Below are 27099 nucleotides of genomic sequence, written 5' to 3'. Positions count from 1 at the left end.
GACGTCGGAAAAATCCTACAGATATTACAGCAGGGATGGCTGCGACGTGGGAAAATGCCATTAGGTTTTAGGGGGAAGCTGCATCCCCGGATCGCGACCGGCAGCATCCCTACCTGGAGTGCTCGGGGCGATGCTCAGGCTCCGGCTGGCTCGGGGTACGTCCCATGTCCAGGTGCTGCTCCAGCACTTGTTGCCGAAACTCCGAGACTTGGGATTGCCGATCTTCCTTCTCCTGCCGCAGCCGGCGCTGCCGGGCCAGCCACTTCTCCTCTTCGTTGGTGCGGTGGATGAGCAGCGCCGTGGCCGCGCTGCTCCCCGGCAGCGGGAACACGTTGTGGTTGGGGATGAGGCTGGGCACGGGGTGGTGGGAGGCCGGCGGCGGGTGCAGCGGGTGCTGGATGGGCTTCGGCGTCGGCAGCACCGAGTCCTTGAGTTTCTCTGGGGTGGAAAAGAGGGTGACGGGGAGTCAGGGTGGCAGAAAGGGAGGGGGCTACCTGCAGCCATCAGGGTGTTTCGGGGTGCGCAGACTCCCCCCGCCCCCCGCAAGCATCCCTGCGGGGTGCAGCCGGAGCCGCGGGGCCAGATCCCGGCGCTCCCGTGCCCGTGCGGTGCCGGGGGGCTGCCCGCTTGCTGCCAGCCCAGCTGCCAGGCGAGCCGCGGCACCGGGCGCGCTGCCGCCCCGCACCCAGTCAGATGGCACAGGCACCGTCTCCGGGAGCCGCGGCAGCTGGGCTTTTGGCAAAGCGAGCTGGCAACCGGGAGAGCCCGGCTCCATCCCAAGCCACCTCCCGGGGCCACCGACCCCCACGGCTTTGCCATCTGGAGGGGAAAACGGGGACCGTGGCAAGCTGCGCCGAAGGCGGCGTCCCCCAGAGTGTCACCCGTGGGGACTTTACCTGGTCTGCTGGGCGCCAGCGGCTCCACCGGCTTGCCCCGCTCCTCGGCCGGGTGTCCCCGCAGCCCGTGCAGCTCGGCCACGGGGAGGAAGGGCCCCTCCATGGCTTTCACCATGCTCAGCTCCTTCTCCCGGGCACGCTCCCGCTGCCTCTCCAGCTCCCGTTCCCGCTCCTTTTCCCGCTCTCGCTCCAGCTCCTTCTCGCGTTCCCGCTCCCGTTCGCGTTCTTTCTCCCGCTCCCGGTCGGCTTCTCGCTCCCGCTCCTTCTCCCGCTCCCGCTCGCGCTCCCGCTCCCTCTGCCGCAGCTCCTCGTCCATTTGCAGCCTGCAAAGAAAAGCCAAAAAAAAAAAACAAAAAACAAAAACCCCAACACCCAAACAACCCCCAGGTGCCTGTTAGCATCCCCTGGGGTGCCCTGTTCGTCCCCCCGCCCCGGCCATCGTCCCCCCCGCCCCGTACCTCTCGGCGGCGAGGCTGGAGATGCGCTCGGACTGCAGGGCGGAGAGGGAGGAGTGGGAGAGCTCGGGGGGGTACCGGACCCCCGAGAGGTGCAGGTGCATGGCCGAGGGGTGCAGGGGTGGCAGCGAGCCCGGCGCTGGCAGCGGGTAGAAGGGGGACCGCAGCGCCGACAGGCAGTAGGAGTCGTCCATCCTGGGGAGACAGAGATGCTCAGTGGGATGTGCCGCTCGGACCCCCCAATTCCCACCCCACAGGGGCAATCCCAGGCTGGACGGGAGCTGCCTTCTGCTGGGACAAGGATTTGGAGAGGCCCAAAATGCCCTCCGTGGAGCCCAGCCGTCCTTCCCGGACCAGACTCCCACCTCCCTGGCTGGATGGGAGCTGCCTTCTGCTAGGAGAAGGGTTTGGAGAGCCCCAAAATGCCCTCCATGGAGCCCAACCATCCTTCCCAGACCAGACTCCCACCTCCCCGGCTGGACGGGAGCTGCCTTCTGCTGGGACAAGGGTTTGGAGAGCCCCAAAATGCCCTCCATGGAGCCTAACCGTCCTTCCCGGACCAGACTCCCACCTCCCCAGCCCCCAAGGCTCGTCCTCCTGCCACTGTCATCCCCCAGGGGACCGCCAGGCCCGAGGTCAGGGATGCCCACCTGAAGGCGGGGTGCGGGAAGGGGTGATGCGTCAGGTAGCTGGGGTGGTAGTAAGCGGCGGCGGTGGCCGGATCCAGGCCGAGGGGCGGCAGGGAGGACATGCGGAGGTCCTCGGCGGTGTGGTAGGGACGGAAGCTGCGCAGGTAATCCTCGGTGACGGCGCTGGGAGGCACCACGTGGTGGACCGGCCGCTGAAGGCTGGGGGACGCAGAGAGATGGTCACCATCCCACCCTGTCCCCCTGGGGAGATGTCACCCTCCCCCAGGGGATGCTCGGTGGGACCAGATCTCGCAGGGGACACGCGCATCCTGCAACCCCCCCCGGCCCCATCCATCGTCGCTGGACTCACTTGAGAGGCGGGAAGCGGGAGTCCTGGACCACGGAGCTGGGGGGCAGCCCGAAGGAGTAGGGTGTCCCCAGGAGGTGGGAGGGGACGGTGGGGCCCCCCGCTTTCTCCTGCGCGAGGGGGGCCTCCGAGATGAGGCGCTCGCGGCCGGCACTGCTGCTACTGCTTCGCGACCCGGCTTCTTGCTGGAAGGCAAAGAGGCAGAAACGCGTTAGGGGACGGCAGGGACCCCACAAAGGACTTGGGGGGGTCCCTGCTGTCTCCCCACCCTGAGACCCTTGGTGGGTCCCCAGCCTGCCCGCGGGGTCCCCGGCTGGCACCGGTACCCGGGGGAGGACGCATCCGCCGGAGCATCCTCCCACATCCCCGCTGTCGAGAGGGGGCTGGATGGGCGTGAGGGTCCGGGGGGGCTACGCCGGGGGGGGCACCGGTGGGAGAGGAGGTGGTGAAGCCGGGGCAGCGCTGATGGCAGGACACGTTACCTGCCTGGAGATTTACAGGCTGCTTTGTTCTCCTGGGCCATTAATCATCCGGGGAGGATACAGACACAGCCGGTGGAAACCCGGCAGCCCTTTGATAGCGGCCATAAACCGGGGGTCAGCCTGGCCCTCCCCCGGCTCAGCGCCACGGACAGGCTGTCATCGGCACCCCCACCCCACCACGGGACCTCAGCTGTCTTCCATCAGCCCCGCCCCATTCCCAGGATGAAGGTTGCTCCCTCCTGGCTCCTGCATCGGCTGGGGAGGGACCCCCCCGGCAAGGGGGGGACCCCTTGGGGTGACAAGGGACCCCGTGGGCTCTGGCAATTAGGGGTGTGACCTCCGGCAAGGCAAGGTTGGGTTTAAAAATGGTTATTTTTCATTGCAACTTCTCCATTTAGCGGCCGGAGGAGGAGGATGGCGGCAGCCCCTGGCATCCCCCCCCACCGGCCGTGCATCCCCTCCCCATCCAGTCCCGGTCCCCAGACCCTCCGGGGCAGGTCGCAGGTCCCTGGCAGTCGGGGACAGTCCCAAGGTCACCCGGCCGGCAAAAAGGGCGTCCCCCACACCTCCCGCCGCCTCCGACGCCTGCATTAAGGCTTATTGTGCGTGCCAGGCTCTGCTCTAATTACCTCCCCGTCTCGGGGCGTCACGCTGCGAGCGCGGCTCTGCCAGACAATAACCCACGCTCGGTTAACCCCCCGTGCTGCGGGGGTCACTGGGGAGGAGGCGACATGGGAAGGGGACAGGGGGGCTGGGAGCACCCGGACACCCCGTGCACCCCTCCAAGCACCCAAAGACGGTGGTTCAATTTATTTTTCTCCCCCCCGCCCCGCCCTCGGCGTTTCTCATCCCCTCCCATCGCCTCTCCGCTTTGTGGTTTAATTAGTCTTTCCAAGTGGCATAATCCCCCCGGGAATCTGCTTGTAGCATGCGGAGGAGAGGAGAACCACTAACGATGCTTCTTAATTAGCCACCCCCCCCCCCCCACCCCCTCCTTGCTTCTTCCTCACGCTCCCCTCCGGATGGCAGCCTGGGGACGATGGCAGCCCGGGGACATGGCGGGGAGAAGAAGGGACAAAATGGGAGGCAGCCCCGTGGTCCCTCGGGGGACAACGTGTCAGCGCGGCTCCTGGCACCTTGGACCACGGTTGGTACCATCAGTGCCGTGCGTGGCATCCCACGCTCTCCATCCTTCGCGGGGGTGGGGGGGGGGGGGTCGGGCACCCCCCAAACACCGTCATACCTGTCTGCCCTCGCTCCTCCAGACCCCGTTGACCGTCTTCGTGGGGGCGATGGTGACGACGGGCGGCGTGCTGGGCACGCTGTGGCCCCCCGGGGGCACGATGATGGGGCCCATGGGGCCGCGCTTGGGCGTGCTGGCGGGGGAGCTGTGGTTGGTGGCCGGCGAGGAGACCGGGGATGACTCACTGCTTATCGAGGACCCTGAAATTAAATTAAAAAAATAAAATAAGTGGGGGGGAAAAGGCAGCCGTTAACCAGCTGAAACCGCCCTCTGAACAAGCCGAAGCCATCCCACGCCATTCCAGGTGGGATGCCCCGCTGCAGGGACCAGGGATGGGGCACGGGGATGCAGGGAAGGCAGTCGGCATCCCTCCAGCCCCCCAGGCTGGACCCAGGGATGGGGCACGGGGATGCAGGGAAGGCAGTCGGCATCCCTCCAGCCCCCCAGGCTGGACCCCCATCCTCCCATCCCGGGGGAGCCCTGTCTCAGGGAAGGTTCCCTTCGGCGCTAAAAGGCTTTACCCCAGACGGTGGGACAGGCACCCTCTTGCTCCCATCTAATAGTGACTGCCAACCCCCCCCACCCCTCCCGTAAAGCCCTTTATGGGCACGGCAAGCCCTGCCCGCGCCCTGGCACAAGCGACACCGATGCGATCGATGCCAATCCCGGGCGGCCCGCATGTTCTCAAGCCGAACCCGCAGACTCCTTAATCCGGCTGCAAAAGTCGCCATGCACGAGCCGGGGCACTCGGAGACGTTGGGATGAAGGAGTCGCTCCCCGTAACCCTTGGGCAAGGCTTTGGCTTTATTTGCATAATACATCTGTATTTTAAATTACACCCACCCCGGGGATGCTGGCGATATTTGCAAGGGAAAAATAAAATTGGAATTAAAGCGGAGAGCGAGATGTGGGTAGAAAAGCAGAGCTGGAGCAGAAATACAAATTCAACGTTAACTAGGGCACACGGCGCCTGCTCCCGCGGCGCATCGCCTGCTCCTAAAACCCACCCAAGCAGCTTGGGGTGAAAAAAACCTGCTCCCAGAGTCTGGGACAAGGGAAGGTTGCTGACATGCCAGCAGGAAATGGCTACTGGCCACCGAGGGGTGGCCGCCGCAGGATGCCAGCTGAGAGGTGATGATGCTCCCCATTGCGGGACGGAGACTGGTACCCAGAGGGTCTCCCCTCAGCGTGCAAGCTGGCTCCTTGCCCCGTAAGCGTGCAAGCCGGCTCCCCCGAGTGTACAAGGTGTCTCCTTGCCCTTCCAAGCGTGCAAGCCGGCTCCCCGGAGCGTGCGAGCTGGCTCCTTGCCCCATAAGGCACACAAGCCATCTCTCCTGAGCGCGCGAGTCAGCTCCTCGCCCTGCAACCCACCTCCATCCCCTTCCGAAAGCCCCCCGCGTTCCTCTCCACGCTCACCCCCAGCGCCCGGGTAACCCCAGGAAGGAGCCGGGAGGCGGCAGGGCCTGGAATGCCGCAGGGGAAGCAGGAGCATCCCCGGGCAGCGGGAAGGATGCTCGGCATCGCAGAGAGGCCAAGCGGAGCAGCCCGCTGCCGGCCGCCCTGCCTTATTAATTATTCCCGAGTCGCTCCGAATCGCTTTCATTTCAAGAGCGGCAAGACTCGGGGAAAGAGAAAGGCTGCCCGCGACAAAGGAGGCCGCCGATACGGATTTGACACCCACTGAAGTCTATCTTGTCAGCGCAAGGCCAACAACAATTAGCAGCCTAATCCCCTCTGAGCTGGGAAGCCATTACTCACCACGCGATAGCGTTAACAATCAATACCATCACAATGAGCCCGGCAATTAATGAAGCTAAAGTCTTACTTCAGAACCTTAATTCTCGCTGTGTGGCTTTAAACGGGAGGGTTTGTGATCGTTATAATTAACTGGTGGTATTCAGCCAGGAGTTAGTCAATGAAACTAATCTGGATTGGAGATGACAAGAGGCACAGTGTGATGGTGTCACCTTTGTTTTCTGACCTCCCGCTTTCCGCTCGGCGATAGCAGATTAGCAGCCCAGGCTGACAGGCAAATGTAATTAACAGCTGAGACCCTGAAGGAGGAGGGGGGGCGGGGGGGGGGGAAGAAAGGAAGGTGGGGGAATAAAACCCACCCTGCAGACAGCCCGGGATAGGACAGGAGGCAGGAGCCCCCGGCCAAGCGATGGCTTTGGTGGCTTCTCGGGGCTTGGCTGGGACGGAGTCGGTCGGGATGAGCCCCTGCAGCTGGGGATGCTGCGGGGGAGCGGGACATCCCCGCGGATACCCCAGCTGCGGTCCAGCCACCGGCACCCGTGGCAGCGAATCCATCGCTAGTCCACAAAGCTGGAAAAAAAGCCGGCGATCCGGGACGGACCCAATCGGCATCACCCCGCCGGCTGCATCCGTCACAGCGGAGCATCTCCCGTTGTGGGAAGGGAAGCGGCGGGAGGATTTGGGGGCAAAGCAATTCATTTCCTGGGGCTAAAAACCATGGTGTGGAGAGAAACCTCCTTCCCGACACGGACCCAAACCCACCCCTATTAAAAACCTCCGGGATGAGCCACTTTGGGCACCCAGATGGGCGAGGATGGGGTTTTTTTTTTTTTTTTTTTTTTTTTTTTTTTTTTTTTTTTACAATCTATGCAGTTGTTAAGGGGAAATCCGAAGGGAACGTGGCCGCTTCTCTCCAGCACCGTGAAATCCATGCCAAAACCCACTGACGTCCCTTCGGATGGGCTGAGGAGCATGGTGGGGGCACAAGCTGCGGGGTGTGGGGGGGAAGAAAAGGCAAAATAATCCCCCAAACCCAACCCCATTACCCCGAAGGAAGCAGATGGGCTCCAGAAGAGGCAGCCGGGGAGAACCAGGAGCTCCCGGTGAGGCTGAAGCATCACCGAGACCTGGTCTCCTCGGCGTCACGGGGACCCGCCATCCCCACGTGCTTCCTCGGGAGCAGCCGATGCCGGAGGCTTCGGGTCACGGGGGCTATTTCGCGGCTGGCAAGGGGCTGCGAGGAGGGTCTTGCAGATGGAGCTTGCAAAAAAAGGGTCTTCCAAAAAGCCCTTGCCAACGGGGGCCTTGCAAAAAAACACCTTGCAAAGGGTCGGGCATCCTCCCCCGGGGACCAAAGTGCCTGGGCGGTGGGCAACGACCCAACGGGGAGCACCCCCCAAGGGAAATGCCAGGGATAGACGCTATTGCGTTGCAAACCGATGATGCCAGCAGTCTCCTGGTGAAAGGCTTGGCAGCCTGGGAACAGGCTGCCTCCCCCTGTGCGTGAGGGACAGCCACAGCGATTCCCGCAGGGCACGGTCCCCACGGAGCAGGGGGGAACCTCAGGGTGCTCCTGCATGGCGGCAGCAGCTCACGCCCCCCCACCAAAAGCTGCACCCCCGCACCCGAGCGGAGAGGGAAGGTGCGATGGAGGATGCAGTGGCCGGGCTGCATCCCAGGGCACCCAAATTTGCTGTTTAGCCGGGCCATTTGGCTGGAGAGGGAACGGATTTGAGAAGCCTCCGGAAAAAAATGGCATTTCGGCGAAGGGCGGTGGGAGGGAGAGGGGCTGGGGGCGGGGGGCAGGGAGGGACAGGTTCCCCCCGCCCCGCGCTCTCCCAGGCTTTCTCCCGGGGTACGGCGAGCGATACGGCATTTGGATTACTCCGGCTGAATTGAATTTCTAAACTGCCCCCTCGAGACACGACGCCGGGGAAAGACATTAGCTCGGGAAATGGCGAGAAAATGCTGTCCGCCGGCTCCCGGGTGGCCGCGGGGAAAGGCACTGATGCTTGGCATCCCCCCCACCCCTTGCCCCCAGCTGCTTGTCCCTGTCCCCGTCCCTGTCCCCTACCTCTGGGCTCCTCGGCTTGCTTGGCGAGCTTGCGGAGAGCGGCGGCGAAGCTGGAGGAAGGTGCTGCCTGGACGGACAAAGTGCTGCTGGCTGCCGGGCTGCCATTGGGGACGATGGAGCCGTTGAGAGGCGAGGGGGTGAGGGGGCTGACGGTGGCGGTGGTGCGGGTGGCGGTGGAGAGCATTCCTAGGGACGGCGACTTCGGCTCATGGCTCATGCCTGCGAACAGGAGCAGCTCGCGTTAAGATGGGGAGACGGGGGTGGGAGACGATCCCCAAATCCCCCCCCGCCCCAGGAGAAGGAACAACCAGCAGGACAAGCGACATCTTCCCTCTGGTTCACACCCCCCCACACCCCAAAAATGCACCCCAAGTCCATGCAATGGGGCAGAAGCGAGCAGGGCAGCGAGCCCCGCACGCTTCTGGGGCGGCAGCTTATCTAACGAAGCGAGCTGCTCATCCATGGAAAACAAGGCGACGCGGGGACCAGCAGCTGCCACCAAGCGTCCCACGGCCCCACCGGTCCCGCAGGCTGGGCTGCTCCCAGATAATGGCGTGGGGGCGGGGGGGGGGGGGGGGAGTCTCAGCAGAGCCCCACGGGAAAGGAGACGGTGTTTCGGGGGGACACAGGGACTTCGGCATCCTGACGGAGGCGATGGGGAGGGGGGCAGCCCCCTGACTCGCGCGGTGCTGCCAAAACCCAAAGCACCGCCACCGCCCCCCCCGATTGCCACCATCGCACCCCCCAAATCCCTGCCACTGCACCCTCAAATCCCCAATGTCGCACCCCCGGGTCCCCGGCATCGCACCCCTGAATCCCCAGCACGGCATCTGCGACTCCCCACCATTGCAACCCCCCCCCGGTCCTCACCACCGCACCCCCAGATCCCCAGTATTGCACCCCCCAGTCCCTATCACTGTGCCCCCAAATCAATCCCCACCCTTGCGCCTTCAGTCCCCACTGCTGCACCCTCAAATCCCCCGTATTGCACCCCGAGTCGTTCCCCCCCCCCGCCTTCATACCCAAGTCCCCACCATTGCACCTGCGAATCCTCGCCATTGCAGCCCCGTTGCGCCCCCAGCTCCCCACCACGGCACCTTCAAATCCTCCCCATGGCATCCCACGTCCCCATCGCTGCACCCCCCAAGCACAGAGGGGCACGGTGGCCCCTAAGGGTGGGAGGGTGCAGCCCACCCCGTACCCCACCCCCGGCTGTCACGGCCGGCCGTTCCAGGGCTCTCCACCTCCCAAAACAGCAACTGCTGATGTCAGGGCCCCTAAAATAGACTTCCAAACGAGCAGCTTCATTAACGCCAGCCTAAAATTAGCCCCGCTCCCGGGTGGGCAAGGGGGGGGGGCTGAGGGGCAGCCCCCCCCACCCCCAAGCTCCCAGCGGGGCTGGAGGCAGCGGCGATGCTGGAGACCCCGGAGCACCCCGCGGCAGAGGGTGGCCGGGCAGAGCGGTGGGAGCCGTGGCGGGGGGGCCACGAGTGCCACTCAGCGTTGATTAATCTTTGCCCCCCGGCCCCAGGAGAGGCGGCCGGCGCGGCGGCGCGCACTCCCCTCTGCCCTCATTATACAAGCATTTATTAACTCCGGTGCTCTCAGCCATTGACTGCCGCCTTGTCGACACGCTCAGCTCATGTAAATTCATTACCAGAACAGCTGGGAAGCCAACCCGCCGCGCCAGCCTGGCCTGTGCACCCCCGGATTTTGCACCAGCCTGCGGACCCCCGGATGAGTGCCTGGGTGCCCCCTCAGAGAGAGTGGGGCACAGGGCTCTGCCTGCAGCACCGTGCACCCACGCACCATCCCCAGGGGGCTGCAGCACCCCGGTCATGGCCTGGCATCCCCTTGGCACAGCCCCACATCCCCCTGGGCACTGCCCCTGCATCGCCCAGGTACTGCCCCGCATCCCCTGGGCACAGCCCTGCATCGCCCGGGCACAGCCCCACATCCCATGGGCGCAGACCCATGCCCTTGAGCACTGCACCACATCACCCAGGTACTGCCCCACATCCCCTGGGCACAGCCCTGCATCGCCCAGGGACAGACCCATGCCCTTGAGCACTGCCCCACATCACCCAGGTACTGCCCCACATCGCCCGGGCACAGTCCCGCATCCCTCAGGCACAGCCCCATGCCCTTGGGCACTGCCCCACATCGCCCGAGCGCAGCCCCGCATCCCCCCAGGCACTGCCTGGCATCCCCTTGGCACAGCCCTGCACTTCCCAGGGCAATTCCCCGTGCCCCCCAGCTTCTCCCCGGCTATTAACCTTGGCGTAAACGGCCCCCCCCTCCCGGCCCCAGCCCCAATCCAAGGCTGGAAACACTTTGCTAACCAGCTGGCGGGGATTAGCACGATCGCACACGCTCGCTGGGGACACGGGGGCTGGCGGCAGAGCATCACCCCGTGTGATGCTCAGCTGATCTCCGCGGCCCCGAACGCCTCCCAACGAACCCATGATCCCACCGGGATTTGCCGGGCGAGCGCGGGGAGCTCCGTGCCAGCAACTCGCCAGGAAGCGTGCGGGGAGCTCGCGTTCCCCCCCCAGGGCTGGCTCGCTAAGTCGAGCTGTGCTGCTGCCCCAGCCGGGCTCCAAACCAGTTTTGCCGCTCCTGCCCGGTGATAAAATCGGCGCCTCCACCCCGGCTGGGGCCCGAGCAGCGCCGCTCACCCGCCTTGCCCCGACGGAGGTGGCGTCCGTCTGTCCGGGCGTCCCTGGGCTGCTCCGCGGGAGAACTGCCAGCTGGGGAAACTGAGGCACGCTGCAGCAGAGAGCTGGCCGGGCACGAGCATCCGTGCAGGGATGGGGCTGTGGGACCGCGTTGCGTCCCCCCCTCGTCCCTCCGGCATCCCGTCACCGGCGTGGCGTGGGTGCCACTCAGCTCCGCGGGTGCCGCCGTCCCTGCGGTGGCTGGGGACGCCGTGCCGCCCCACGGCGAGGTGGGGCCTCCCCTCGGCTCTCGCCCTCCTCCTGCCCCTCCCCAGCTGCTTCACCCGGCAGGCAGATCCGTGCGGAAAAACAGGTCAAGTTCGGAGCCTGGCAGCAGCCCGGGGTCACACCAGCGGTTGCCTCACCGGGGCTGGGAGCCAAACCCCGAAACGGGGCAGGGTGTCCTCCGCTGCCCCCACCCCTCTGGGGGTGCAGGGAGAGGGGCTGGCACCCCCCCATGGGGCACTGCTCGCCGCCTTCGCCCTCGCAGGCAGGCAGCTGCTGCTTGTACCACCCCCCCGCCGAAGCCAAGGCTGGGGTGGGGAGGGGGGAGGTCGCAGGACTGGGACTGGGGACCCGGCGATGTGCCACCCCATCCCACCCGCGGCATGTGCCCGGGCACAGCGGCGCAGGGAGCGCCTGGCATTCCCGGTGCCTGCTGGCTGCCAGCCCGCGGGAGCAGGCAGGTCCCTGCCTGGCAGGAGGAGGAGGAGAGGATGGCGGGGCCATCACCCTTGTCCCCCCCAGCCCTCACCCTTCCCTCTGCTACCCTGCGTCCTGGCACCCCTTCCCGCGGTGCCGCTCATGGCACCAACCATGAGGTTTGGCATCCCTGGCAGGGCAGGACCCCAAGCCCCTGGCTCTTGGGGGGGTGGGGGGTGTCCCTGCCCCCCCCCGCCGGCTCCCCGCATCCCCGGCGCAGGGCTGGGAGCTGGGAGCGTGCCATCTTCTCTCCATCTGCTCCTGATGACGCTGGCGGGTTTTTTGGCAGCGGGAGCCTTCTCCGGCAGGGAGAGCAGAACCAGTCTGGCTGCCTGGTGGGGCTGGAGACAAATAAACAGGCCGGGGGGGGGGGGTGTGTGTGTGGAGAGGGGGGGCAGGAGCGGGCAGCGCTGGGGCAGGGACGGGGCTCCTAGCATCCCAAACCCCCCGCCCCGGGGGTCCTTCCCGGAGGGAGCTGGGTACCGTCACCTCCCTGTCATTCCCAGTCCCCCCCCATCCCCGCTCGCAGGCAGCTGCCGGGAAATGCGGCGCAGGCAGGTTTAGCACCTTGGTTTACAGCCTCCCCCCACCCACCCCCCCCCACACACCCACCCCCCTTTTCCTCCCCAGCACCTTGAAAGGCCCCTAATGAGCATGAAGTGCCCTTCAGAGCAGATTGCCATTGAACTCAACCTGCACCAGCCGCCCGCTTTAAAAGCAGCTATTTTGAGCTCCCGGGCTCCCGAGCACTGGAACTAATAATTTATTACCAAATACGATCAGGCAGCAGCTCCAGCCCCTGGCAAATGGAGCGGAAAAAAACCCCAGCGCGGCGGGAGGCCGAGGGAGCGGGGAGAGATGAGCATCCCGCATCCTCGCCCCCCCCCCCCCTCCCCGCCGCCACCCCGGGGGCCGGATCCGCACCCACCGCGCGGGACCCCGGCTCCTTCCACGCTCGCCCCGGGGCTGGATCCCCCCTCCCCAGGAATTCGGGGTGGGGGGGGATGCTCCGCGATCCCCCCAGCCTTTCCCCTCCTCTCTCGGCGCCTCGGCTCCCGCTCCCGAGCCGCATCCAGCTGCACGCTCCGAGCGGGAACAGCTGCTTCGCATGGATTTTCAATGCTAATGGCCTCGCATTGTCAAGCCCCCCCTCCCCCCCCCGCCCCCCCCCCCCCACGCAATCCTCCCCCTCCGCCTGAATGCAGCAGGCAGGGCCCCGGCGGCTGCCCGTGCGGGCAGGAGGGAGGGCAGGGGGCCAGGGGCAGCACGAGCCCACCGTCCCCCCCCTCAGCCCCATCACCCACCCCCCCCCCCCCCCCCCCCAGCCCCGTCACCCCCTCAAGAGCCAGCAGGCAGGGGGACAGGCAGCGGGGACCACCTCCACCGCCGGCGACGTCCCGCCGAGCCGCCGCGCATCTCCCACCCCCTCATTAAAACGGCTCTGCCGCCACACCTACGCCACGCTCCATTAATTAATTAATTGATCGATCAGAGCCCGCGCGCCTGCCCTCTCTCCTCGCCGCCTGGCACGCCGCCGACACGAAGGGAGGTGGCTGGGCTTGGTGTCCCCAAGTGTCCCTAGGGATGGGGAGATGCTGGCGCAGCCCCCGTCCATTTTTAGGGTCCTCGGAGTAGAGCCCAGGACCCATCCCAGGAGCCTTGGCTGGCTCCCCAGCACCCTCGGAGGGGTCCAGATGGGTCCCCTGGGGCGAGGAGCACCTCGATGGCCAGGGATGGGATTCGGGGTTCCCCGGGGAGCCCGGCACGGCACTGAGCATCCAAGTGCGCGGCGCTATTAGCCGGCTGGGTCTCCCATCGATCACTCCTCCATGGACCATTGATCTGGCAAACGACAACAAGCAAACTAATAAGAGCTCGTTTGGAGGGCACAGCGCCGGGGAGGGGCCAGGGCCGGCACGATGCGGGATTATTTTTCTCCCTTCCTTTGCCTCCCCGTGCCCAGCCCACCCAGTCATGGGTGCTTTTTAAGTCCGTAGGAAATCAAGCCGGTGAAAGATTCACTTCAAAGCAACTTTCTGCCCCGTTTCTGCCCTGGCAGAGTGAGCTGGGGGCTTCGAAAATAAAGTGCCTGTGCCCAAAGGATGCTGCTGGCCCCCGAGCCCCTCTCTTGCAGCATCCAGCTTGGGACGGCGGCTCCTCAGGGCTCCCGCTGCCCAGATCTGGGTGCCAACCGTCTCTTGAGGCTTAGGGAGAAGCAGGGTACAGCCCCCACCCCTCCTCTTTGCATGAGCAAAGGGGGCCGAATGGCTACGCGGGGCGTGCGGGTGGGTGCCAGGCATCAGCCAGCACTGCTGGGCACCGGGTGGGAGAGAGCTCGGCATCGCAGGGGGCTGCTGGGCATCACGCGGGGCTGCCGGGCATCGCATGGGATGGAGCTGGGCACTGATGGTGCTGCCGGGCACTGCGTGGTGCTTCTGGGCATGACATGGTGCCACTGGCTATTGCACGGTGCCGCCAGGCATTGAACAGTGCCACCAGGCATCATCTGGGATGGGGCTAGGCATTGCACGGTACCGGTGGGCATTGCACGGTGCTGATGGGCATTGCACGGTGCCACTGGGCACCGCACGGTGCTGCCAGGCAGTGCACGATGCTGGTGGGCTCTGCATGGTGCTGGTGGGCTCTGCACGGTGCCGGTGGGCATTGCATGATGCCATTGGGCACTGCACGGTGATGCCAGGCACTGCATGATGCTGGCGGGCACCGCGTGGTGCCATCGGGCATTGCACGGTGATGCCAGACACTGCACGGTGCTGGCGGGCACTGCACGGTGCCATGGGGCACTGCACAGTGATGCCAGGCACTGTACGGTGCTGGTGGGCATTGCACGGTGCCCTCGTGCATTGCATGGTACCACTGGGCAACCCGCGGTCGGGGCCAGGCGCTGCTCGGTGCTGTCGAACCTACCAGCCGTTGCTTGGACCAGGAACGGGCAATGCCCGGTGCATCCCGGCCGCCCTCCCGTCCCCGTCCCCATCCCCATGCCGGCAGCCCGGAGCAGCCCCGCCGCGGGCAGCGCAGGCTTTGCCGTCAGCGGCGCATTGTTCTCGGCGCGAGAAGCCCTTGCCCAGCAGATGGCAGGTATAACAAAGCAGCTTGCTGCGGCCAAGCCAATTATTTATCTAATTATGATTTACCACTTAACCACATGATCTTTCTGCAGAGTTGTGGGCAATTAAAACCGGGGTGATTATGTGGATTATGCAAATCGGCTGGAGCCGAGCGAATAAAATTGGAGATTAGAGTTTCACGCAGGCTGGATCTTGCACGGGGCAGGTCCTGGCGGGGCAGGGGGCTGCAGGCAGGGGCCGCGGGGGGGGCCAGCACCCAGCCGAGCCGGGGGCTACGGGGCAGAGTTAGGAGGTGCCGGGGCAAGGCGAGGGGATGCCTCCTGCCACCCGGCTGCCTTCGAGGTGCTGCAGCCCCCCTCCGACACAGGGCGGGGGGTTCACAGCCAAAAATTGCCCCCCATCATGGGGGTGGGTGTCTGCAGAAGACCCCCCGCCGTCACCAGCGGGAAGCAGCCGGTGACTCTGCCGGAACCAGGGATTTCCCAGCGCCCACCCTGGCTGCACCCCGAAAAGGTGGAGCGGGGGGGTTACACGGCGCAGCCCCCATCCCTCGCCCCATCCGCTAACGAAGGCCTCCGGGGGCGACAGGTATTAATAACGGGTATTAATAACGGGTATTAATAACGCCGCCTGGCAGATTACTCTGCCCGCCCAGCTTGATACGAGATTTATGCATGGCGCGAACTCCGGAAATACAGAAGTATTAATGGTAATACCTCGTGTCCTAGCAAAGGTCACCAGCAATCTCCATCAATCCCACTGCACCGCCGGCAAAGCCGGGGGTCCCGGCGGGACAGGGGGTCCCCCCAGCGCTCCCGGGGTCCCCCCCCGCATGCACCGTGGCGCCGGGGTTTATGACTGTGCAGATGGCCCGGCACGGGCCAGAGGGAAGGTTTTACCTCGGGATAAGAAATTAACGCCGGCAAACGGCAAATTTACTGCGCGTATTTTCATTTTCTTAATACTGGCACCATCTGCTAGCAGTCGGTGCCCCATGTCACCGGCTTTTTATTGACAAGATGCTGCGGAGGTCTTGGCGAGACCTTGGCTTCTTCCTCACCTGGGAGCCCTGGGTCCCTTTGCCAAGGTCCCACAGGGTCCCCAGGGGACGGCCCAGGGTCCCACCTTGATGGGTCCCACCATCTCCATGAAGCCCCCCCAAGAAACGGGCACCAGCGAGGAGGGTTTGAAGCAGCAGCGATGCCCGCGGAGCCGGACTGTGCCGGGGACGGGCACAACACGCTTCCAGCAGCGCTGGGACGGCTCCGCCACGTTCTTCATCACAGAGAAAGATCAACCAAAATCCAGGTCTGGGAGTTCAGCGAACCCCCCTTCCCACGCAGGGAATTAGGGTGATTAGCGCCGGCGATCCCACGCGCCGGTGCTGAGAAGGCTGGCCGGTGCCCCCGCGCGCGCAGCATCTTCCCTTTTCGCCTACAGTAATCCTCAGCCTTTCGAGCAAATTATTAAAATTCACTTATATTTAATCTGCCTGCTGGAATTAATTGAATTTTTACGCTTGGCAAATGTCAGTGGGTGCGCGCTGCCTCCCAACGGGGACCCGGCTGCAGGTGCAGCGGGCGCAGCCCCGGGGTTTTACCCCTCTCCGGGGACAAAACACACCCTGGGGCGTGGGACAGGGTGCCCGTGGCACCGACAGCTCCCGCTGGCATCGGGTGGTGGGATGCACGTGTGCCAGCGCCCTCCCAGCTCCACGGGGGATGCTCAGTGGCACCGGGCACGCGTCCCCCAAACCCACCTCCCTCCACAGGGCTCCCCAAATCCCATGGGATTCCCATGGCAGCTCCCAGCCGTGCCTCAGTGGCTCTGCAGGGAACATGGGGACCCCGTCACTTCCCACCCTACACCCTTACCGGAGAGCATCAGCACCCTGCCTGGCACTGGGGTCCTCCGCTGGGCGATGAGAGCCTTCCTCCCCTCCCCGTCATCCTCCTCGAAAATTGCCAAAGCGTCTAATTTGCCCGCCGGGAAGGCCGAGGGAAAAGAGCCTCTATTTTGCCGGTAATAAGCCCTCCAGACAAAGGCGGGATGAGCCATTCAGCGGTGGGAAGGGGGAAGGGTCCGTCCCCATGCCGGAGCGGTGCCGGGGGCTTGCGGGAAAGGAAGAGGATCCCTTCTGCTTGGGGGAGCTGGCACCGGGACACACACGGCATCCCGGCATCACCCCAGGAGGACCCGAGCCCATGGGGTCCCGAGCTCCTGGATGGGCGGTGGGCTGGGCAGCATCACCGGCCACCGCGCTGGGGACACTCCTGCTCTGCAAACTGGGACCAATACCCAATTCCCACGTGGCCTCGCTCCCCGTTCCCACGGGGACAGCCCCGGGTCCAGGACGCGTGCTCCCCATCCGCTGGCTTTGCACCGAGATGGAGAAGGTCACGGTCAACGTGAAGCCGTGGGGGACCCCGGGCCCCGGCAGGCAACTTCCAAACTTGACTGGCGCTTGCCCCCCTCCACCGCCCGCCCGGGATTATCATAAATTAAGACGTAATTACTCCATGGAAATTTACAGCACAAAGCTGCGGCGCTAACAAGTGTGTTTGGCGGCACTGGGGGGAGATACAAAGCGCTATTGTCTGGCGGGCGCCAAAAAATCTGCTCTGCCCCCAAAACGCCACATCCCGGGGATGGGAAACGGGGACGGACGGACTCCATCGCAGCCGCCCGAGTACGCCACAGCGAGCCACGTGCGCGCCCCACGCGCCCCGTGGGGATGGAGAGGGGGCAGGGTGCCCCAAGAGAAGGGTCCCAGCCTCCAGGGCGAGGGAGGGTGAAGGCTTCCCGGGCACGACGGACGCCCCCCTGCCCCGTGTCGAGCGGTGCCGTGGCTCTGCTCCCCGCCAGCAGCTGATGGCACGGTGCCGCTAACAAAGACGTCTCCTTTATTCCGTCGAATAACTCCGCGCCCGGTCAGCTCCCACCCATGGGTGCTGCACCAGCAAAACCCCACCAACCCCCCCTCTGAGACCCACCCCCCCCCCCCAGCAGCTTTAGCACACACAGGGTTAAAAATCAGCCCCTTGGGGACCTGGAGGGGGGGACACACACAGAGGGGGAGCAGTGCCAGCACTGGCGTGTGCGTGCGCGTCGGTGCGTGTGTGTGTGTGTGTGTGTCTGTGTGTGTCCCCCGGCGCCGCCGGTGCTGCCACGCTCCCCCAGCTGCCACGCGCATTAAAAAATAATAATCAACGTGGAAGGAGGAGAAAAAAAAAAAAAAAAAAAAAAACAAACCAAAACCAAAAAACAAAACCCAACAACACAGCGCGAAAAAATTCAGGCGGCTAAAACAAATCCAGCAATAAAGGAGCCGGGGATCCTCGCAAAGCTGGCTGTGCAATTAAGCAGTTTTCTGCTGTACGCCGATAATCACCTAATTATACTATTAATGACAGTTCAACCTGCTCGGAAATAAAAGGACATTCTTCCATAACAGGATGCCAGCTGTTTGTTACAGATGTCAAACATCTTTAAAGCGTTATTATTAAAAGAAGGAGGGAAGGAGAAAAGCTCGGTGATGCAGAAACGCAGCATCCCTCCCCCCCAAAGCCCCTCACGGGGGGAGCCGGGGGGAGGATGGTGGGGGGGTTGGGGTGTCAGCCCCCCTTTTAATGCCGGTGAAATAATCTGTCGGAGGGGTGATGCGGCGGCGGGGGAGCATCCTTCCCATCGACGTTTGGAGTAATACCCTGCATCGGCTCGCAGCAAGAGGCGGCGGCGTTTAATTAAGCGCGGCGTTCGGGAAATAAAGTTAGAAATTAATAATAAAAAAGGAGCAGGGGGGTGGGGGGGGGAGATATGCACCCCGCTGCCAGGCTCGGGGCAGGGCTGGCTCCGTTCCCCCCCACCCCGGGCTGCCGGCGATGCCTCGAGCGCGGCTGCCGCCGGCGGTGCCCGCGCACGTGCCACCGTGCCGTGCCAAGGAGGAGCGTCCCCGGCAGGTGCCACCAGCCGATGCCAAGGAACGGGAAAAGGGGGGGGACACACCACAGATAAAGCACGCACTTGCTCCCCCCCAAAAAAAAAACCCCAGTGTGGGTTGGAAAGTGAGCAGTGCCGCAGCATGCCGGGCATCGGGGTCCGGCAGTGCCGGGAGGGGGATGCCGGGTGGGGGGGATGACTGCATGGCAGTGGGGAGGCAGCAGCGGTAACCCCCTTTCATCGCGGGCCAAACTCCTGCTGGGGTAATTACACCTCGCCTGCTCTCCCCCGGTGGCACCGTGGCCCCGCACCAGTGCAGCCAGTCCCGGGGAGGGGGGGGGGGGTCTGCCGGGCACCCACCCGCCGCGGGGCGATGCCGGCGCTGGCGTTACACACCCACCCGCGCAGCCACCCGGCTTTACACCCTGTCCTATATAGCTGCAGGCAAATCTGCCTTTAAAACCATTGGGAACCAGGCTTAGCTCAGGAATAAAGAGATTACGGAGAGGGGGGAGCGGGAAGAAAAGACAGAGAAAAAGGGGGTGTCTGGGAATAATTCACCCCCCTTCGAGCCGCGTGGCTACTGACGTCCTGAGTAGCAGCGGGGCCCTGGGCACAAGCAGGATGGCTGCAGACAGGCACTGAATTTTGGGGGTGCCCAACCACCCGCTCGGAGCCAGAGGGGTGTGATTGAGCCCCCTCCCCGCGACAGGACCCCCAGCCCTGACCCCTTGGCACGCAGCGGGCTGGCACCGTCCCCTGCTCACCAGACGGGACCCAGCAGGGAAAAACCATCTGGGAAGCGTCACCCCGAGCCCTGAGCCAGGCGCGAAGCCCCTGGTCCCCCTCCCTGCGTGCAGCCCTCGCCCGCCGCCCCCCCTTCCCCTGGCTCCCCTCTTCCCTCCCCTCCCCTCCTCAAACCATCACGGGGAAGCTGGAAAGTGGTTGACATGGTTGCCATGGCGACCGAATTTAGGACTGGCAAGGAGAGGAGGAGGAGGAGGAGGAGGAGGAGGATGGTGGGGTGGGCAAGGGAGGAAGGCAGGAGGGGCTTCCCGGCACCCCAACACAGCCCAGACCCCCCAGCACCCCCCCGCAGCATCCCCCTGAGCATCCCACTCCCAGCGAGGATGAGGAAGGGCAACTCCCAACCCCGGCACCCCGAAAGGGGCTGCCAAAGTTGGGGGGGGGGGAGGGGGGGGTGGCTCAGCCCCAAGCACCCCAAATCCAGCCCGGGGGTGGCTGTCCCCGCCCGGCGCTGCCGAAAGCCGCCGGTGACTCACGCCTCGCGCCAGCGGCACCCGCCGAGCGGGTGTTTACACGGCATCACCCAGCTCCCTCCATCTGCTTTGATCCACGGGCTAAATATTACCGGCCCCGGCGTAAAAATAGGAACCATTTGGGAAGGTCCTGAGTCAGCAGCATCCGCCGCCAGCACCCGCCGCCATCCTCCCCGGCACGCCGAGGCACCCAGGGTCCCGTCCCACCTCGCCGGGGAGCCCCGGGGTCCCTCCAGAGCCATGCGGCTGCCGGCGATTTGGGGACACCCATAGGGAGAGGGGGGACCCCAAAAGGCTGTGTGCATTCAGGTGCCACCCTTGCGCCTGGTGGAGAAGACAGCCAGGCCCTCCGGGGATGCTCTGTGTCCCCGAGGGGTGCCGCTGTCCCCAAAGGACGCTGCTGTCCCCAAGGGACGCTGGCATTGGCCACTGGGTGACAACTGCACCCACACATCTCGAGGCAAGCTAGCCTGAGCATGGCTCCCCTGTGTACCGGGGGGAATGGGGTCCCCTCCCTGGGCCCCCTTCTCATCTGTGCTTGGTGCCGGGTCCCCACCAGTCCCAGTGTCCCCTCGCAGCCAGCTGAGCTCCCGTTGCACATCTCCAGCCCTGGGACCACAGGGATGCAGGGGACAGGAGCACCGGTGACCAGAGCGAGAGAGGGGACAGGAACATTGGTGACCAGAGGGACGGAGGGGACAGAAGCATCAGTGACGACAGGGATGCAGGGGACAGGAGCATCGGTGACCAGAGGGATAGAGGCGACAGGAGCATCGGTGACCAGAGGAACGGAGGGGACAGGAGTGTTGGTGACCAGAGGGATGCAGGGGACACAGAGGAGCCAGCTGGATCCCGGGCCAGCCCAGCCGAGAGAGCAAGCCGCCGAGGAGCGTGTGACACGGGCCACGGCCAGGCAGTCCCTGAGGCGGTGACAGTCCCCAGCAGGACTCGCGCCGCTGAGTCACCGCCACCAGCCCAGCGCTCCCGAAACCTCAGCGAGCCCAAGGCGGGGAGGGCGGGGGGAAGGTTCACGTCTCCATCTGCTCCCACCCGACCTGGCCCACCAGCATCTTCTGACGCCCCGGCAGCTGCTGCCGGAGATTTCTCTGCTTGCCAGCGCCTCGAACGTAATTTCCCCTAATTGCTTTAAATCTCACAGCCTAACACTTCCACGCTCCTCTCTGCCTTCCTTTTCTCTCCTCCCAATATTTTTCTTCCCTTTCCGAAAGCGAAGAGCCGGCCGGAGCAGGGTTTTCCAGGGCACGGGAATTAGTGCATTAGCAACAACGGCAAAGCCAGAAGTTTCACGCAACAGGAGCTGCCGTCGGGAACCCTCACTCGACCGAAGCGTGCTAAATATGGAATTTAAGGCGCGGGGGGGAACGGGGACCAACCCCCAACCCCCATCTCCCTGCACCTGCAGCCCTCGGAGGAGTCCCCGCCGTGGGGGACGGCACTGAGGGCAGGCATTGCCCGCAGCCACTGCAGGCAGCTGAGAACCAGCAAGGAGCAGGCAAGGGGATGGTGTCGGGGAGGGGGGGACAGGGAGCGGGACCCCCACAACCGGCAGGGAGGAGGGCACGGGGCCGGAACACGCTGGGAGCGAGCAGAGTGCCACAGCCAAGCAGGTCACCCGTGTCCCCACCGTGGCACAGCCCTGGGAGAATAGGGGGGGGATGTCACACCACAACCCCTCCCAAGGTTGGGGGGGGGGGGGGGCCCCCAAGTTCAACCCTTGCGCCCCTCCGCCACCCCTCCCGGCTCGCCTTCACGCGCTCCGGCGCAGGCGCGCTTGGGCAAAGCCGCTCGTTCCTGTAACAACTGCCACATGCAAAAGCCATTTCCTGAAACAAACAACCTTCCGCGGGGAAACCGCCGCGCGGGGGGCACGGCCCCCCAAGAAGAAGGGTGCCCCCCGCCTCCCCCCGCCTCTCGGAGCGCACCACCCCCCCGCTCCGAGCTCGCAGCCCAAGCGTGAGCCCTTGAGACGGCACCCCCAGAGCACCTGGAGCTCGCAGCCCGAAGCTCCCAGCCCAGGCTCGCATCCGGAGCGCGCGCCAAGGGTGAGCACCCCGAGAGCACCCCGAGCTCACCGCCCGCGCGCGCACCGGGAGAGCGCCTCGAGTTCACAGCCCCGAGCTCACAAGCCCCGAGGCTGCATCCGGAGGGCGCACCCCGAGCGTGAACCCCAAGCGCGCACCCCTCGAGCTCACCAGCCTGCGTATCCCCGGCGTGCACCCCAAACGCGCGCCCTGAGCCTGCACCCCAAGAGCACCTCCAGCTCACCCCCCTGAGCTCGCACCCCGAGCTCGTACCCTCGGCACGCAACCAAAGCGTGCGCTCCGAGCGTGCACCCCAAACACGCACCCCGACCCCCCTCACCACCGGCGCTCTCGAAACACCCCAACACCCCCTCCCCAGAGCGGGGGTCCCCTCCTGCCTCACCGGCTGCCGCGGGGGCCGGTGTTGCCGGCTGGGGCGGCACAGCAAACTTCGGTGCCCCAAGTCCCCACACTCGGGTGGCAACGGGGCCGTGAGTGGGGACCCCCACCCCAAAACACAGCGTGCCCAGCGTTTATCCTCATCTCTCCTCTGCCAGAATCCCCCCCCAACCCCCCCAGTTCCTCGGGGAGAAACCCCCCAGGGTGAGCGAGCGGCAGCAGGAGAAGAAGGGGGGATCCAAACACCCCAAAACCCCACAGAGCCTTACAGTGCTGCACCGGGGCTGCCTGCCTCCCCCCCCCACCCCCAAGCTCGCCGGACTCACAAACCCCCATTAGGTGCTGGGAGAAAGTAACTTCACCCCCAAACCCCCCTCGGCTGCTGCTGGTGGGGGCAGACAAAGGGGTGTCCCCAAGCTGGGGGGGACCCTGCAGGGAGACCCCCGGGGGGGATAGGAACCGGGGGGGGGACGGGGACCGGCAGCAGCATCGCTCGGTGCCTTACCTGGTAAGTAATAGAGAGGTGGCTTCAACCCAAACATGATTTATGTTACAGTTCCATTGCGGCCAGGAAAAAAAAAAAAAAAAAAAAAAAGTAGAAATAAAAATAAAAGACCCAAGGTGAAGAGGATGTGTCAGGAAGCAAGGCAAAAAAAAAAAAAAAAAAAAAAAAAAAAAGGAAAAAAAACCCCAAAATTATCACCAAGCCACACGGAGGGGGTTGGAAAAATAAACCAGAGGCGAAAAAATACGGTGGAGCGGGGAGGAGGAGGAGGAGGAGGAGGAGGAGGAGGAAGAGGAGGAGCGGGGGGGAATCAAGTGCGTGGGGGGGAGGAGGAAAAATAAAAATTGAAATAGCAGCGAGCCCCGGGCGCCGGCGGTGGCTGTCACCGGCGGGGCCAGGGCAGGAGCCCGGCTGCCATGGCGTGTCGCCTTCCCGGGGGTTTTCCTGCCGCTTGAGCCCCCGAGCTGCGAACGGCAGGCACACAAAAAGCCAGCGAGGAGGAGGAGGAGGAGGAGGAGGAGGAGAAAGAGGAGGAGGAGGAGGCGGCGGTGGGACCCCTCGGCGGGGGGGGGGGGGGGGGGGGCGCGCACCCCCTGAGCCGGACGGTGCAGCGGGGTGTCGTCGTCGGGTGTCCCCCCCCCACCCCGCCCCAAGAGAAGGGTGCTGGCGGCGTGGGGTGGGTGACCCACGCGTGGCTGGGGGGGGGGGGGACACCGTCCGTCTGTCCGTCCGTCCGTCCCGAGGCGAGCAGAAAGCCCCGGCTCCCCCGGGCTGCGCCACGGCGGGCGGGAGGCGGCAGGCTTGCCCCCCCCCCCCCCCCCCCCCCCCCGCGATCAATTTTCATGCAAGAATCATTATCGGTAAATTGGAAATCTGGCTACTTGACAGCAGATTTGTCTCCCCTAATGAAGGGGGAAGCGGGCAGGAGAGCGGCAGGCAGCTGCCCGCACCCCCCTCACCCCCCCAACACCGGCACACACACAACTCCCCCCCCCCCGCTCCCCCCGGGGCTTCAGCCTTCAGCCCCGGCGTCTTCGGGGTGGCGAGCCCCGGGGCACCCTGCCAGCCGGGGCCGGGAGGGCAGGAGAAAGCTCCTTCCCCTTCAAACCCCGCTCCTCCTCCTCCTCCTCCTCGCCTACAGGCAGAATAATTTTTATTTTTCTTTTTTTTTTTTTTTGGGTCTTTTCCGGGATGCTGTTTTCAAACAGCTGCCGCCGAAGACGCGGGGGGGGGGGAGGGGGGGGTGTAAAATAAAAATAGAAAAAAAAAAATAAAAAAAATAGAAAATCAAGCCCCCCCCCCCCCCCCCCCCCCAGTTGCCGAAGGAGGAAAATTAGGAAATAAAACAATAAATAACCCAACTTTCCTGCCTGCCGGGAGCTGCTTCACAAAACCGCCTAACCCCGGCTCCTGCTGGGGGGGAGCTCCCAGTGCCCCCCCACCCCACCCCACCCCATCCCACCCCATCCCGGCCCCGCTGGCCCGGCGCGGGGGCTGCAATCAGCCTCCCGATAGGATCTGCCCCATTCCCTCTCCGCTGATGCATTAGCAGATCCGGGAAGACATGCTTGCAGGCAAATAGGGCTAATAAATGCTATTACGGGGAGAGCGAGGGAGGCTGGAGATCCTGGCTGCACCATAGTAACGAGGGCCCGGCTTAATTTGCTTTAAGCAAACGATCAGCCAAGGCGGGGTGGAAAAAGGAGGGGGGGGGGGGGTGGGGGGGCGGGGTGGGGGGGGGGAGCATTGCGCGCTCCAGGCACGCACGGGCGCGCTTGTGGGGGCGCGCATGGGAGCTCCGCGCACACCGCCCCCCCCCAAACCTCCCTACCCCCCCACCACCACCACACACCCCCCCCCCGCCCATCTCTGGCCCTCTCTTCCCAAACTGCCGGCTGCTTTTAACACCAAAGTTCACGAAGGCGACGTGTGATATCTCGCCCCTGCAAGAGAAGCCACATCCTGTATGATAATGACCAGCCCTTCAAACAGCTTAAAGATACAGGCCATTCCCAGGCCCCCGCTGCCTGCTCCTGCCTGCTCCTGCCTGCTCCTGATCGGGGAAGGGGACGGGCTGGGGGTCCCGGTATCACCCCAAACCCATCCGGCCCCATGGTGGGGAGATTGGGCCCGGTGGTCGCTGCAAGCGAGCCCTTGGGGGGGTGTGTGGGGGGTGATGCTTTGGCTGCAAATGCACACGTGCGCACGCTTACGCACGCTTGCACGCAGGCGTGCGTGCACACGCGTGGAGACACGCGTGTGCAAACGCACACACATGTGCGCGCGCACGCGCACACACGCACGCACACACACGTGCCCTTTCAGCCCAGCTCCCCAGGAACCCATATGGCAAAGACGGAGCCAGTGAAAAACTGCGCCCCGCCCCCCCCTCTCCCCCCCCACATTAAATATCGCTTTTTCTAATTCCAGGTCGGGGGATTATTATTATGTCTTTTTCTTCCTTCCTAACCTACATCTGTCAAGATCGGCGCTGGGAGTATTTCTGGCCCGTCCCCTGAGTCATCGCGCGCGTCCCGCTCTCCGTGAGAGCTGCCCTGCGCCGACGCGCTCCCCAACGCGGGGTGCTGGGTGCTGCTGCTCCGCCACCGTCATCTCCCCCCCCCCCCTCCCCCCCCAAGCCAAACCCACCCCCCCGCACCCCTCACCTGTGCCTTAGGAAATGTCACTTACGGGGTGACACGGCTGCGGGTCACCCCAAACCCAGTTATGCAGGTGCGAGGCGAGGGGGGACCCCCCCACCCTGAGTGGGAAAGGGTGCAGGGTCACCATGTCACCCAATTCCCTCGCCCCCCGCCCCCCCCGCCCCGGTCAAGACCCCGCTGGCAGCCCCCACGCTTTTATAGGGGTTGAATTCGCTGGGCTCAGGCGAAGAACCAGGGGACCCTTCCTCTGCTCGCTGCGACCCCCCGCCCCGCCCCCATCCCCTCCCCACGCCCCCCCCTCCACCATGGCATGAGCCGTAAAAATTAATTTGCAAACATGTCATTACACAATAGCTGTACAGGCAATAAACCTGTAATTACAGGCGGCTGGGGGAGCGGGCAGGCAGGCAGGGAGGGCAGGCAGGGAGGGCAGGCCTGCCTGCCAGCTCGGGCTTTGGGGTTTCGCCTCCCCCCACCCCCCTCCCCCGTCCCCCCCCCCCGTCCCCCCCCCCCTTCTTGCTCCCTTTGTTCATTATGCAAACGAGAATTGCTTCACTCCTGGAAGTTGGGCTCCACTTCAAAGGGGCGCGCTGCCTGCGCTGCCTGCGCTCCCCACCCTTGCCAAGAAAACCCCTAACGCCACCCAGCACCCCAATCCGAGAGCTCCCCCTCCCCGCTCCCCCCCCACCCCCCCATTGCTTCGCTGGGATGGGGAAACCGAGGCACCGGCGGTCAGGCAGCCCCGTTGGGAAACCAGCCCGGCCCTTTGCGACATCGGCCCAACCGAATTATCCGCCACCCTCCTCCTCCTCCTCCTCCTCGGTTGTCCCCGCTCTGCGGGCGATTGCATGCACGCCCCGGCGGCGAGCGTGGCCCTGCCTCAGTTTACCCACTTACCACCCCGCGGGAGACGGGACGCAGGGCACCGGCGCGAGACACCCGCCCGGCCACCCGGCAGCCGGCTCTGGCGCGCCTCGCCTCACCCCTCGTTAGCGGGAGAGCTTGACGAGCCTGACCCACTTCCCTGAGCGCCGGGAGGATTAATTGGTTCCTTGCTCGCGCGAAGCCGCCGGGAGCTGGGGCAGGTGCCAGGCGGGATTAGCAAAGCATGAGAGCGCAGCTCGCGGGGCCGGCCGGGCAAGCGCGCCGCCGGCCCTGCCCACGCCACCCAAGCGAACCGGGGCCATGGCGGATGGGCAACGGGGCGCCGCCGGCTCGCTGGGCCGCGCGCTACCCTCGCCACCGCCATACTGCATGGCGGGGATGCCCGAGCTGCTCCGGGATGCTCGACCTCCCCCACGGGTGTCCCCGAGGAAGGGGACGCAGCCGCGCCAGGGGACAGCCAGGCTGCGGTCCCCAGCGGGATGCCCACCTCCACGCAGCCCACCTTAGGGAAACTGAGGCACGGCTGGCCTCTGCCAGCTGTCACTGGGCTCCGCCGCACTCCCCGCAACCCGGCACCCCAAAAGCATCCTCCAGCAGGGATGTACGAGCAAGAGGAGGAGCGCGTGGCCTCCCCTCGCCGTAAATAAGCAGCTCAGCGATGATTTCCTGCTCTTGTTGACCTTTGACTATGCAGAATAAAGACATAAATCCATATTTTAAACCCATCTGAGCGCCAGCCAGGCCCACAAAGCCATTTACAGCCTGCGATTTGGACGGGGCAGTGAGCAGGAAAGCGATGGTTTCTCGAGGTGACATTCCCCAGGAGGGAAATGAAGTGTTTTATTTGCAGATATATAGGGCACGGTCGTTCCTCTGCTTCCCCTTCCCTCCGCCCTCGGCTCATAAATAAAACATACGGCCGCGTAACCGGCTAATTACGGGAGGATGGCAAAACCCCGCCGGTCGCTGGGAAA

General features: G+C 64.8%; 1 protein-coding gene across 3 annotated transcripts in view; it reads right to left on the bottom strand.

Moving 5' to 3' along the window:
• Positions 1–27099, bottom strand: part of GSE1 (Gse1 coiled-coil protein) — a 105782-nt gene that overhangs the window by 7575 nt on the left and 71108 nt on the right. For 2 of the 3 annotated variants that reach the window (XM_074582770.1, XM_074582771.1), the window contains exons 3-9: positions 7902–8120; positions 4073–4272; positions 2351–2532; positions 2002–2199; positions 1355–1546; positions 897–1219; positions 114–438 (exon numbers count right to left, since the gene is read on the bottom strand). In XM_074582770.1, coding sequence (XP_074438871.1) covers positions 114–438; positions 897–1219; positions 1355–1546; positions 2002–2199; positions 2351–2532; positions 4073–4272; positions 7902–8120 — 1639 coding nt within the window. Of the gene's footprint in view, positions 1–113; positions 439–896; positions 1220–1354; positions 1547–2001; positions 2200–2350; positions 2533–4072; positions 4273–7901; positions 8121–8943; positions 9106–27099 lie in introns of those variants that run through there. The other variant, XM_074582772.1, reaches the window with a different exon arrangement.

Source organism: Larus michahellis, chromosome 4 (genome assembly GCF_964199755.1).
Source record: "Larus michahellis chromosome 4, bLarMic1.1, whole genome shotgun sequence".
In the NCBI taxonomy this organism is placed as follows: Eukaryota; Metazoa; Chordata; class Aves; order Charadriiformes; family Laridae; genus Larus; species Larus michahellis.
This window is presented reverse-complemented; position numbering and strand designations above follow the sequence as displayed.